The sequence below is a fragment of the Podarcis vaucheri genome (genome assembly GCF_965113315.1).
Source record: "Podarcis vaucheri genome assembly, chromosome: Z".
Taxonomy (NCBI): Eukaryota; Metazoa; Chordata; class Lepidosauria; order Squamata; family Lacertidae; genus Podarcis; species Podarcis vaucheri.
This window is the reverse complement of record NC_138758.1, coordinates 4,787,008-4,801,409: the sequence shown is the minus strand read 5'-3', so window position 1 is coordinate 4,801,409 and position 14,402 is coordinate 4,787,008. Positions and strand designations below refer to the sequence as shown.

Here is a 14,402-nt window from a genome sequence, read left to right as displayed (position 1 = left end):
TATGTACAAAACCCCCGAAACAAAGCCTGGAGTGGGTTAAAAGAAGAGAAAGCAAAATGCAATGGTTGCTCTTGCTTCCATGGGGCCTCATTCAGCCGGCTGCACACATGCCCTGCATCTGCAGGTGAACTGGAAAGTGGATAAATGCCGTAATTATCTGCATTCTTCCTTATCAGCCCCATCCAGCAAGCTACTATAGTATCTGAAGATCTGAAGGACGGCCAGGTTGGGGAAGCTTGCATTAAAGATCCCTAAGAAATTGGACTGCCTTGTCACATTTCCCACACCCCACAGGATGGCTGATTTCAAAACATTCCCATCTCTCAGTTCCCCCAATATGTCTCTGCTGTCTGGCTGATTTGCTGGTCTTTGCAGCATCTGCTGAGAAAAAAAGCAATTGGGCTGTCTCCCGATCCCACCCCACTGATAGATACCCTGAAATCCAGAAAGCCCTACCCTACCCCACCCCCATTTCCTGCCTTGAGCCAAGGGTGTCCCCTCCAAGATCCCCTTGAGAGAGGTTGACCATTGCAGTTCCGTTCAACCAAGAAATCAACAAAGTCCCCATTTCTCTGGGACTGAGTCCAGACTTCAGGTTGTCCTCTCTGCTAGGCTGGTCAGCTTTTTCTGAGTCAGTTCATAGGCAAGGAAGAGGGCACCATTGGATGGCAGGGCACGGATCACCGTGGGCATCAGCCCGCAGTAAAGAGGCATAAACCCTACAAGAAAAAGGAACATATAAAACAATCTTATACCAGGCCACACTATTTGTCAATCTATCCCAATATTGTCTGCTTTGGAGGGTAGCTGATGTCATGGGGCTGAGACAGAGAGGGGTCTTTCTCAGCACTTATTATTATTAAATTATTATTGTTGTTGTTATTAGTTACTTCTTATATGCCAAAATGGTTTCTAAGTAGTTTACAAGTGTAAACATCAATACATAATTAAATACACATGAACAAATCCATTAGGGAATTAAAACTTCCTCAATTAAAATATAAAATAAAAACAAACAATTAAGAAACGTGTGATAAAAACCATTAAAAGCAATAAAACCAGAAATTCAAGTTCAGAATAATGCTTGCCTAAACAATTCTGTCTTTGGGAACCGGCAGAATGCCAATGCTGATGTGGCCTCTTGTATTTCAGCAGGGAGGACTGGGATTGAACCGGAGGCCTTCTGCATTAAAAGCACCTGCTCTGATCATCCATACCCATAGAAAGAGGCAATAACAAGGCAGTCTTTTGATGCCTAGTGGGGACCCTCTGACACACAGTCCTAATTGGGCACCTGTAGGACACCCTGTTTATCCAGTGAGGCCATTTTGACCAACCACAAACACATATGGTCTCAGGTCAGGCTCATAACGATTGGGCTTGACTGAAAGGAGTTTTTCAGACACAGCCCCTGTGCACCAGACTCTGCAAGCACTGACAGTTAGCTAGTTGCTGGAGCTTGCAAAGCTCTGTGCCTTTGCCCACAGGGAAGATAAAGATCCCAGCTGGAGGATCCAAGTCCCTGCCACTGCTCTCACTCGAACCAGCATTAGCCAACTTTGGGAAAGCCTGCAGGTATACAACAACACTTCACCAAGGGAGCTCCCATCTCATTAATATGTAAGGAGAACTTAAGAAAGAGCCTTGTTGGATCAGGCAAAGGCTCTGTCTCCCACTGTGGGTAATGAGTGCCTCTGGGAAGCCCAGAAGGACATAGGTCACATCTCCCTACACACACACACACACACACACACACACAGTTTGTCCCTCAGAACCACCTGGCATTCAGAGGCATTGAATGCCAGTGATGCCAGAGACAGCATTTAGCCATCATGACTAATGCCCACTGACAGCACTAATGATTCCATCAGGCAGTGAGAGAAAAGAAGCAAGGCTATTCCATTGCCCTTGCTGAGAGACCAGCTGCATTTGTCCCTCCCTAAGAGTCCCTAAGAAGACATGGGTGGCACTGTGGTCTAAACCACTGAGCCTAGGGTTTGACGATCGGAAGATCAGTGGTTCGAGTCCCTGTTCCTCGGTCCCTGCTCCTGCCAACCTAGCAGTTTGAAAGCACATCAAAGTGCAAAGTAGATAAATAGGTACCACTCTGGCAGGAAGGTAAATGGTGTTTCCATGCACTGCTCTGGTTTCACCAGAAGCGGCTTAGTCATGCTGGCCACATGACCCAGAAAAACTGTCTGCAGACAAACGTCAGCTCCCTCAGCCAGTAAAGTGAGATGAGCACTGCAGCCCCAGAGTCGTTCGCGACGGGACTTAACTGTCAGGGGTCCTTTACCTTTACCTTTTTAAGAGTTCCCTAGCAGCAGCTATGCCCTCAGCCTGCCTGAATTGTTTCCACTGCAGCTTGACAAACTGTACCTTTGAGAACTGCTGCCCAGAGTTTGCTTTTTTTCTTCTTCCCTAAGTCCTCCTCTCCTTTTTCCTTGTGTGTTGTGCCTTTTCCATTGTAGCCCTGAAGGCAGGGAATGTCTGACTACTCATCTTTGTAAGCCACTCTGGGAACCTTGCAGCTTAAGGACAAAGTTTTTTTTAAAAAAAATAATGCTTTAAATAAATAAATGTCTAGGAAGGACTTGCCTTCTGTACGTAGGATGTGTAAGAAGGAGAGCAGGAAACCATCTTGCCGCCCAGCCATGGACAACACCTGGATCCGTGATTTCACTGAATCAATGGGATAGACAGCCAGCCAGAAAGCAGCACCACCAATTCCGCCACTCACAGTCACAGGGAGAGCACCTGCAAAAAGTAGGTGTAGCTTAATGGTCACCGTTGTTGCTCAAGCAGATTATGGTCAAGTGCATCTAGGCAAGACCCACTTCTGGAACATTTCAGAAAGCTTAAGATGGGTTTATACAATAGCAGGCTCTCCAACAGAGCAGAGTGGTGGTAAATTCTGAAGTGCAGACACTCCTATTAGCATTGCCTTCTAAGTCTATATGGTAAAAATTATTTTGGGCTACTACACACCACTTTGCTTAGCGTCCATCCTGATAAAGAGTTCTGATGGACTCGTTATTTTGTGACATTTTTGGTTAACTATAATAAAGGGACTTTGCAATGATGGGAGTCGGGAGTGCAATATGGTTGCAGGGCACCAGGTTGGAAAAGGCTGCCCTAAGGGCCATGAATTGCTGAAGCAGAGATGGGGAACTTGTGAATCTAGCTGGGCTCCAGCTCCCATCAACCTGACCATTGGCCATGCTGGCTGGGGCTGATGGGTGTTGGAGTCCAACAATTTCATGAGGGCTGCAGGTGCTCCCTAGCCCAGAGGATGATAACACTGGGCTAGATGGGCAATAATCTGAAGGCAGCTCTGTATCGGGAAGTTTTTAATGTTTGACATTTTATTATGTTTTTATATGTGCTGGAAGCCTGATGATGATGATGATGATGATGTTTCACGGGTCAGGCAAACTTTGTAGCCTCAGTAGTGGCCAAGTGATGACTAAGAAATGGAACTTGGAACAGCAAGCTTCCTGCCTACCGACATTAGACAGGTACATCCACTATATTCTTTTAAACACCTGCCGAAAACTTTTCTGTATTCAACAAATCTATCCAGACACATGAATTAGTTACAGCCATTTCAGATGTTTCATTGATTTCATCCTTCATAAACGGTTTTATGCATATCTGTTTTTAATTGCTTTGCACATCCTAATCATGCTTTATATATAAAGTCAGACAGCACGCTGCTTGGATACTTTTATTTGAGCAAGCCGTTTATGCATTTTTGAAATAAGCAAACAAAAATGAATGGTGAGGAGGCTGGCACGGAAGCAGGCAGCTGCTGTCTTCTCTGGATCAGAGCCCTTCCACCACAATCACTGTGTCAGAGCTCCCCAGAAGGAAGGGGCTGGCATTCCCCAGAGGAATCATCGGCACATTCTAGGACATGCAAGATTCTGCTTGGGTCTGGCACCTGCTGGAGAGTCTGCACTCTTCCAGAATCCCCTTCCTGCATTCCTGGCAGGCAGAGCAGCTGGCCCAGGCGTGAGAGCAAGAAAGCCAATTCTAATGGAATCCCTCTTCAGGGCACCTCTGAAGGGCAAATTGAGGCATGCCACCACACACAGAAGCATCCAATAAAAAGATAATTCTAAGCAAATATATCTTTTCTCTGCCAGAGTATTTACATTGGGGCTTCTCAGGATCTCCCTTGCCCAAGAGCAAGTTCTTTTGAATACCCAAATAGGACTAAACTGAACCCTTGCTATTGACTGTTTGATTTCCCCCAAGAGGGGACCCCTCTTCCAGGTGTCCTTTGTATTGTCCGTTCAGGAAGATTTAGTTCATAGTGGTATTTAGGCATTTATCTGCTGTCTTGCTTTCCATATACTGTTTGCAGCTGCAAAAGATGTTGGAATGGATATACTGTTTCATTTCCAAATCAGTGCCTATTTTGTAACTTTCTACTGAAATCTTGTAAACTTTTTCTTGCCCTGCAGGGCAAAGGTGACTGTCCAGAAAGCAATAATGCAGCAACATTGGGGTAGCATTGCAGAGCAACTAATAAAGCAGAATGATCTGTAGTTAGTTCACCACTATCATTGCATCAATAGCACATTGTAGAATACCTCTGCAAAAAGCATAACCCAGGAAAGGCTGCTGCCTCTGACATCTTTCAGCTCATTTTTTTTTCCCCATTCTGGCTTACTGGGCAAAGCTGGGGACCCCTGTAGGGAAATCCCCCTGCTCCCAGGCTTTGCTTACCCAGCTCTTCCTTTGACTGTCCAGCCTGGAGGAAGAAGCTTCGGCTGACTTCATAACCCCCAAAGAAGAAGAAATAGCCAGGCACCTCCCGTAGCCATGTGCTGGTCAGTCCCTGGAAGAAACCCAGGGGGCCTTCTGAACGGAAGATGGCTTTCACCACAGTCCAGGTGGAACTATAAGAGGGGAGAGAAGAAAGTCCCATGACACATGGAGAGCACAGAGAATCCATATTAGGGGTAGACTGAGGGCCTCGTTTCCCAATGGGCAGCCTTTCTGGGACTGCATGCCTGGGTAGCTGGGACAACAGATTTGACATTCATCTTTGTACAGGAGGCAACAGGCCAATCTTGCAAAAGCCAGAGGCTTCCAGACACACTGTTTTTGGGAATTTGTGAGTGGAAGACTCCCCTGGGTGATGAGTTAGTGAGTGCCAGACACTGAACCCCTGGATTCAGCAAAAGTTAAACCAGAGCTTTCCAAACTTTTCCTGTTGGGAAATGCATTGCTTCACGACAGAGTAATTCAGTTTTACTAGCAAACTGGAGGTTAAACTAACCCCTTTCCAGCCCCAAGAGGAGCGCAGGGAGCATTCTCACAACACACCTACACACTGCAGCCAACACGCTAATGTGTCATGAGACACAGTTTGGCAAGCTCTGAGTTAAACTATAAGTCAGGCCAGCTTCTGTATGAGGTAATCGCCTGGGAGATGAGCCACTAAGAAAACAAAAGGAAGGTAGGTTATGAGCCATTAGGAAAGCCAAGGAGAGGGGGAAATGGAAGGAGCTCTTCCCTCAACTGTTAGTTAGAAAGCCCAAAGGCATGTGTTTTTGGTTGGCTGTGGTGTGAGCTAGAAGCTGGGGGAAAGCAGCAAGCAGAGGTTCAGAGACCCATGGCTGATTTCTGTTTGAGTCCAAGGCTGCGGCCAGTGTTTTTTGCCTGGGGGTACGCATACCCCTAAACATTTTGTGAATCTTTGTACTTTTGTCCATTTACTGTATTTATTCTTCCCAATTTGAACTATAAAATGGTGATTTTCTTGAGTCAAAATGAGAGTACCCCTAAACATTTTTTTAGAAAAAAAGCACTGGCTGCAGCTATGGATGACACAATAACCTTTTGGGGTGTTGATGCTGTGAGCCCCTCCATCACGGGCTCAGGTTGCATATATGTGTGAATAAACCATATATCTTAAAGACACCCAGTCTTCGCTGTGCCTCAAAAGGAAATCCTGGGTGACTGCTTGGAGCCCCTGGAATCCCACACTGTGGAGACTGGGGTGGCATGCAACAGTGCATTTACCCACTCAGGCAAGCAGGAGGCATTCTTGGAGTGCAAGAACACATTGCAGCCAGGCAAAAAATCTGGGAGGGGTGTGAACTAGGAAGGAGGTGTGGCCTATGGAGAATTCAGAGACCAGACAGACAAGCCAAGGAAGCCTCTTTCTCTTTCTCAATACATAATTAACATCAGGTATCCTTTCCCAATCTGGGACCTTCCAAGTGTTCCAGCCAACAATTCTTATGACAATTCCCATGAATTATTATTTTTTGGTGGGGGGGAGGCGTGATTGTTTATAGTGGTACAGTACTGCTTTGAATGTGTAGTGCAGAGGGGGCCTTAGATGGCTTCCCCTCTCAAAGGATTAAATTCACATGGGAGAGAAGTCTCGGCACCCATTAGCCTGGTTAACGAAATAGAGCCTCCATGTTGCGAGGCAGTCTACCTCCGAGTACCTGTGCCTCGACAGAGCTGTCTGCCCTGTGACCTTCATCTCATGGAGAGCTTGCATCCGGCACTTCACCAGCTCTGTGGGGCACAGAACCATGGAGGAGAAGACTGATGAGAAGGAGCCGGCAATCGCGCTGTGCAAATCACTGTAATAACCCGAGAGAAGAATCCTCAGAGGAAAGCGAAGACCAGAGGGCGGGTGGGGGGAATCCCACAGCTAGGGAGCAACCTTCCACCCTCCCATACACTATGTATTTGTTTGCCTTTTGCCAGCAGAAATGAACTGATTAAGTCAATCAGCCCACTCGAACCTGGTGTCCTCCAGAGGTTTTGGGCTGCAACTCTGAGAAGTCTGACCAGGCTGAGGAATTCTGAGCAAAAGGATCCTACCTTGAGCAGCCTCCCACCCAACCTTCCCTTTGCATTCTATTTAGTTATTTATTTATTTATTTAAATCCCTCTTTACACTTACGTTGCAAGCTACTGTGAGACCTATGCTATGTCATATATTTAAAAGACAAACTAAAGCTGCAGAATTTTAAACCTCAAGGATTTAAAACATAAAAGAAAAAGCAAAACATCTGAGAGGCATTCAGGGCACAAGACCTCCTGAAATCAAACAGTTCTGACCAGGTGCCTGAAACTCAGAAGGGACTGTTCCTATCTAACTTTCTCCAGAGGGGATTTCCATAGAGTTGGGGCCCACAGTCCTGAAGCTATGACTCATCCTGGGTGTCCAGTGTGGTGGCGGGTGTCCATTGGGACTCGTAGGGCAGACAATGGGGAGCCAGAGCTGAGGACAGGCAGAGCCAACTAATTCCAGCTTTACCCCCATCCACCTCCCTGCCTTCTAACAAGGCCAAAACTGAGACTGAGGAGGAAGATGGCAGGCGAGGCCCCCCCCCTACCCTGTGCTTGGCTGTAAGCAATAATGCACCACTGCTTATATCAATGTCTAAGAGCCTCTGGCAGAAGAGAGGGGAAGAGAAAAAGACTGTACCTGAGCTCCTGGACATTGCCCAACCCAAAGAGCTGCCTCACGAGCTGCTGGCAGAACCCGTAGCAGGCAAAAAGCACAGCGTTCTCCGCGACGTTGGCCAGCAAGGCTGGGGTAGTGCCTTGGTAGAGCCCATGCATGCCCTCCTGCTGGTAGGTCTTGACTGAGCAGTCAAAGAAGCCCTGGTACATTGTTGGGAAGGTCTGCATCTTCACCTTGATGGTGTCAAAAGGCTGCCCGGTCACCACGCATGCCACACCACCTGCAAAGAGCCACCCCACCCCAGGCAAGGTCACTCACTTGCTCCTGAAATACAGGGCAGATCAAGCCAACTGTACTGCAGTGCCTGCTTTGCCAAAACGTACCCATGAAACATGTCAAGGGATGAGCATTAAAGGAGCAGCACTCACACACTCCCCCTGTTCTATAAGGCCTGCTTCTGTTCTAAGCTGCTATGATGGAAATGGGACACATTAGGGCGCCTCTCCCATATAAACTTGTCAGAGCATTCAGATCCAGCATCTCAAGTCACATGTCCCCATAGCTGTGCTGCCATCTCTTCAGTGCCAGGACGACCTATATATTTTCCCTAACTAAGATTATGCTGCTTTTCTACTTCCTAGTGTGCTGCTAAACTTCCTGTGGCTAGTTTGGGGTTTGTTTTGGTCTGTTTTTATGGTATAATGTATTTATATTTGTGTGTTACATGCGTTGTAAGTTGCATGGAGACCTCAAAGTAACAAGCAACTGACAATAAAAGAACAGCAATGAAGCTAAAGCTGCAGCAATCTTGCCTCCATTCTTCCTCCTGCCTTTCCTTGTTGTCTGCCTTGTGTTTATTGGCTGGCCAGCCATGAGAAGTGGAGTCTTTTATGTGATGGCACCCAGACTGTGGAATGCCTTCTCGAGACATCTTTGCCTTCACCATTGCTGCTTGCTTTGGCCAGAGCACTTAATGCTCTTATTTCCTCTGGCTATTTCTCTGCTGACTTGGAACGTTATCTGTCAAAGGCTTGGCGTTTCTAATTCGTCTCTGTTTGTCTTCACCTGTATAACCTACAAACAGCTTTTCACCACCAAAGTGGTCCCAAAGACAGATTCAGAAAGTGTGACAAGGAAAACAAAATTACAGTTTGAACATTAAAACCAGCAGAAGTACATGCTGTACCGTACGAAAGATAAGACTTCAGAGCAGACCTGACCAAGACCTTTATTTTCTTGGATACGTTTTGTGATGTTTTAGGGATATCTTGCACAGAGAAGAAGAAGAACAGAGATTATCCTGAGATCATGAGACCTGTCTCTCTACACCACCTGGGAGGGAAGTTCAGAGAGTGGTGGTGATAACAGGCTTTGTATGCAGTAAATCCCAATTTATATATGCTCTCTCCAGGGAAGTCTGCCTGGCACCAGCCTTGTCTGCATTTTTGCCTCAGAAATACTTTTTTTTGTTTGTTTTATTGGATGTTTGGGCAGCATGGATAATGGGATATTGTATTGTTAAACCTGTTTTAATGTTTACGTGGTTCTGAAACTGTATTTCTTAACCTAAACCTAGCTAGGATGAAATAAATGAGCTGAGGAAAGTGAATGTGCAGAGGTCTCTTCGCTCAGTCTTAGCCAGAAAACAGATTTGACAGCAAGACCCTGTGGGGTAGCAGCAGGTACCTGCCCGCAAGCCCAGTTGTCATAAGTCGGCTTTCACCAGATGTTTTGGACTACAACTCCCATCAGACCATTCGCAATCCAAAGCATTTGGAGGGCACCAGGTTAACAAAATCTACCTTACGCTGTTGCCAGTTCTACACATCTCTTTCCCTTCAGAGCAGACAACTAGAAGCCAGACTCGGCACAGGGCCTGCCAGATGTAGACCTATATAACACTACAATAAAAGACCATGCAGATCTCCATATACTTGCATGCACACACCCCTCACATCCAAGATCCATCAAGATCCCATGGCTTTTCTCTGAATCTTGCTTGGTTTCCTGAACAGGCATTGCCTCCAGTGCTTGCTCAGTTTTAAGGGGGGGGGGGACACTTTCCAGTTAAGGGCTGCCATTACCTTTTGAACAAGGCCACATTCAAGTGGTGGGCGGAGCCAGAGGCAAAAGTGGGTGGGCCAACCAAGGCAAGCTTTGCCTTTGTACAGTAGGCTTATTTTTGCACGCACACCCACACGCCTCTCTATCTTCCACCTAGGCAAGCAAAATTCACGGTCAATGACACATTCCAACCAGACAGAAGCACTTAAGGCAGGGGCAAAGCAGGGCTGGTGGGGACTGTGGTATGGGGAAAGTCCCATGGGTCAGTCAGAGAGGCTTGGAGCTGCCCCTCCTAGGTTAAGAGTTCCATTCTTCCCTACACCTGCCATTGATCCTTGGTCTCCCCTCTAAAGGGAGGCTTCTTGACCCATCCTCCCAGCAGCTCTCCATCCTTCAGGCTCACCTGCTGCCCCTGCAGTGAGGTCGATAAGCATCTGCACCAGCGGGTGGACTCGGGCTTGTTCAGTAGGCATCTCAGCACACAAACGTTCAGGTGCAGGTGTCCCAAAGAAGACTGCAAGACTGGAGGGGGGAAAGAAGAACATCAGTGGTGTAGTGGTTAAGTTTTGAAGCAATTCATCATGACGGCCCCTGTAGCCACGCAGTCAAGGAGAGTCCAGAAATTAGGCAGCTGTACTGACCCATTATTATTATATAGACAAGCGCAGAAGCATCATTACATAGCATAACACCCAGTTTATTAGGACCAGCATGCCTGCAGTCCAACAGCTTCCTGGGAGCACTATTGAACTTGGAGGTGCTTCCTTCCCATTGAAAGGGTGGGCTTGCAAAACACATAGCTTTAACGAAAGATCTTCAGTTAGCTAGAAGACAACCTTATGGGTTGTATCCAATGGTAGTCACATTCAAAGCAGGCCCAATGAAATTAATGAACCTAGTTCCATTTGTTTCAGTTAGGTCTGCTCTAGGTATGACAGTGGGACTTAGAAAAGCACCTAAACATGAAAATGTTACTATTCAAATTGTTAGAATGAAGTAAGAACCTCACTGAACAAAAGAAATGCCTCAACTTTGCTTATTTTTCACAGGCTTCTGACTACTTCCAAGCTAATCTGTTGCAAACACACTTGAAAGCTTATTGCACCATTTAATTGCTAGAAAAAGGAGGATCTGCTGTTCCAGATGACCTCAGTGCCTGGCATTAATTATCCTGGCAGTCTAGGAGATGACAGCATTCCTCAGCTTGGGGGGAAAGTTCCCAGGTCTGCACTCCTACACCACTGAAGAGCGTCATCTAAATAGGCTCCATCCTGCCCCCCAACCGAAGGTTATGTAAATATCTGAGTAACAGACCTATAAGGGGAGATGGTGAAGCAGGATGAGGTGTCCCAGGCAGCTACCTGAGGTAGGCAGATGAGGTGCAAAAAGTTAAAAGGAGCCAAACAAGGAATGTGAGTTGGGTGCGGGTGGCATTTCCATTCTGTCTTGTGCCTTCTTACCCACCCCAGCCTTAGCCAGACAGTCAGCCAGACAGCCAAATACTCTTCAGGGGGAAAAGGCTGCTAAATTTTCTCCCAGCATGGCTCCTGGGCATTTATTAGCTCTATGTAGCAAGTGGATCATTCCCCATTTATATATACTAGACAGGAAGCATTCACTGTTGAGATTTCTAGCTGTTGCACAGTTGCGTGAGGCGGATTCCTTGACACAAATACACACACACACTTCCAGAGATTCTTTAAAGTTGCTAAAATTTGCTTTGTACAGGTCTTCATCCAGTGCTCACCATGAAGTTGTTACTGCAAGTGCCACACTTTTAACATAAAAAGGACGAATAGACCCTGTAACAAATTGTAGTAACACGGGGCCATTGCATTAGCTGGCTTTGCAGTGGGCTGATAAAAGGCCTCTCATAAAGACTTAAAGGGAAATGACCAGACAGCAACTGGAAAAATCCTGTCAGATCAGAAAACTGATGAAAGCTGTTACAAGGTCTCTGGGACAGCTAGAAAACCAGGCTGCTCTCTTGTAGGTTAATTGCTCGCTCATCTTTTTGCCATAGGGCTGGAAATACCAATCTGAGTAGTAGGGCGCAGCTGCAGAGCTGCACCAACAGAATCTAACAACAGAAAGGTGGAATGAAATTATGGTGAAGATTGCTACAGTCAGCTCTTTGGTATTTAGAATACCAAAAGTATTGAGAGACTTTGGGTCATTTTACAAGCCTGTAGGAATCTGCAGCGCTGCTACAGAACACTGAAACCAACAGGATACAGACAGGTACTGTGGGACACTAGGCCGTTCTCCCAAACGTTACCAAAAGCTCAAGCTTCTTGAGGCCATCTCAGGATACAGCTTTGGAGAGAATGGTTATCACCACGTAGGTGGACTCTGCTGCCTGACAAGCTCATGTTTCTTGGGTGAAATTCCAGGTGCTGATTACAACTGCCCAAGGCTGGGTGCCAAGTTACCTTACCTACCCTTTGCTTCCACTCTTTAACCTACTTCTATGCATTTGCAGAAAGCATGGAACATAGATGCGCTGCAGCTGTCACCAGCCAGCCTCAGTACTGTAGATCGATTGCCCGTGAGCAGCTATCTCTAATAGGGACCTACAGATGTTTTAGATTATAGCTCCCATCAGCTGCCGCCAGCAAAGCCAGTGGTGAGAGATTAATAGGGGTTGGAAACATCGGAAGAGCACCAGGTTGGGGGGGGGGAGGGAGACTGCCCCAGCGAGGGTATTTGAGTTTAGTCTTTCAGGTTCCCACAAATCAGGGGTCCTGAATGTCTACAAGCATTTCAACAGGAACAATGTATGGCCTTAGAACTTCTTGTTTATGCTATGGAAGCAAAGGAAGAAGCAGATTCCCGATGTACATAGGTATTGGGCCAGAAAGAAGATATACAGCTGTGGTTATGCTTCCGCAGAACCCATGGTATACATTGCTGCTGTGCTCACTGCTACACATGCCATTATCATCATCCTTTCCCACCAACAGCAGCTTGGAAGGTGGGGCTATTCAAAATTCCTCCTTTTTGCCACATGACCCTTAGCAGACAGCGGAATTTTAAAGCTACTTAGACACTTGCCATTTCCCAATAACTGCATGGCAACGACCAGATCATGTGAAAGCTGGAAAGAGAAAATCACAGCCACACTTGTACCCCTTCTAGAGCCTACAGCACACTTTCCAAACTGTGTTGGGACACATGTTGGCTGCAGTGTCTAGGTGTGTCACGCGAACACTCCCCACGCTCCTCCTGGGGTTGGAAAGGGGTTAGTTTAACCTCCCGTTTGCTAGTAAAACTGTGTTGCGAAATGATGCCTGTCTAAAAAGGATGTCACCAACATGAAAAATTTGGAAAGCCCTGGCCTAACGGATCCATTTTGCCAAGGGCTATCTACTCCAGCTAACAGCAGCTTGCCAAAGAAACAGGGAAGAGGTTTGGCCCAGTTCTCTTACAACAGATCCTTTTCGCTGCAGATGCCAGGATTATCCTTTGCATGCAGAGCCTAAGATCTAGTATCCATCTCTCTTGACTGTTTAACCACTTGCTGTGTAATACCAGCAACTCCCATGTTTCTGCACCTCCGCACAAAATGCCCCATAGCTTGCATACATAGGAAACTGTTTATATTTCTGCCACCCAAAGCAGAATCACAGCCTCCCCCTCCTCCTGCTGTCCCACCAGTGCATGAGGCAGTTCAATTAGTAGAGAATCCTACATACCTGAATGGTTTCTGCTGCCAGCAGCTCTGCTGTAGTAGAATCTTGCAAACAGCACCACCCACCAGGCTTGCAAGCTTGATGAACTTTGAGCAGAAACGAATGTCCCCTTCACCTCCAGCACACCCTGTTTATATAGGGCCCAGGTTCCTACGGTAAGTCTGGCTCTTATCTTGAATCATTAAGCTGGTTCAGACAACAGTTGCTACACACTGCATTTTTTCCATCTCCAGGCATAAGGCAAGAGCAGAGTTGTGGATGTTGACTGCCTTATACTTGCTTCTAATAGCTGTTTGTGCACCCAAAACATTACAGAACCAGTGAGTCCACATTGTGCATACTACAGTAATAATCCCAAACTGAAGACTAGGAGAAAACAGCAGCTGTGTGAAATTAGTGAAACACTCTTGCTTCTGCCTGCAACCTACCCACTTTCCTTTCACTTTCCAAATCAAAATAAAAAAAATCCTTCCACTAGCACCTTAAAGACCAACTAAGTTAGTTCTTGGTATGAGCTTTCGTGTGCATGCACACTTCTTCAGATACACTGAAACAGAAGTTGCCAGATCCTTCTATATAGTGAGAAGGTGGGGAGGGGTATTACTCAGAAGGGTGGTGGGAATGGGAGATTAGCAGATAGCTGAGATGAGCCTGTTGACGACTCTTAACGACTGTAATAGGTCTTACAGGAAAAGGCAAGGGGTGAAAAGGTGAGAAATGGCTTAGTCATGTATAATCAAGTGAAGGTGCAACACTTTTCATTCTCTCACCTTCCCTTCAAAACAATTTTTCCAGCTGTGAAAGGAGCAACTTGAAAGTTGAGTGGGCCACTTTGCCCATACACTTTCTCCCCTGTAGCAACATGTGCATTGACAATCCAGAGTAAGAGATATGGGGCAGATGCCAACAGGAAACTACCCTCCTCCCCTAGTAAATCTCCTTTTTTGGTGTGTGTGTGTTTTCTTGTTGCCACCTTGTCAGGATTTGTTTTTCAGTCACAAACTTTGGAACCAAACTACTTTGTGGGCTATACACAAGACATATCAGCTTCACTGCTGGAGGAAGAGAACACTGGGGGGTAGAGTGGTGGTATCTTCAAGCACAGTGTCTCAGGCCTTCTCAGAAAAAGCAGAGATCTGGCTGCCACTTCCAAGAGATGCAGAAAGGATGCAGCAGGTTCTCCCTCTAGTGACCAAAACCCA

The 14,402-nt window shown here is 46.5% G+C and overlaps 1 protein-coding gene across 1 annotated transcript; it reads right to left on the bottom strand.

Moving 5' to 3' along the window:
- Positions 1 to 557: 557 nt before the first annotated feature.
- On the bottom strand, positions 558 to 10,948 carry LOC309524056 (mitochondrial ornithine transporter 1-like; the record flags this gene model as incomplete). The annotated part of the gene is given in 8 exon segments (XM_082208427.1): positions 558 to 719; positions 2,599 to 2,757; positions 4,735 to 4,907; positions 6,471 to 6,611; positions 7,466 to 7,724; positions 9,912 to 10,030; positions 10,823 to 10,935; positions 10,937 to 10,948. Coding segments are annotated over 8 exon segments (1,104 nt in total). The 3' UTR covers positions 558 to 591.
- Positions 10,949 to 14,402: the final 3,454 nt, after the last annotated feature.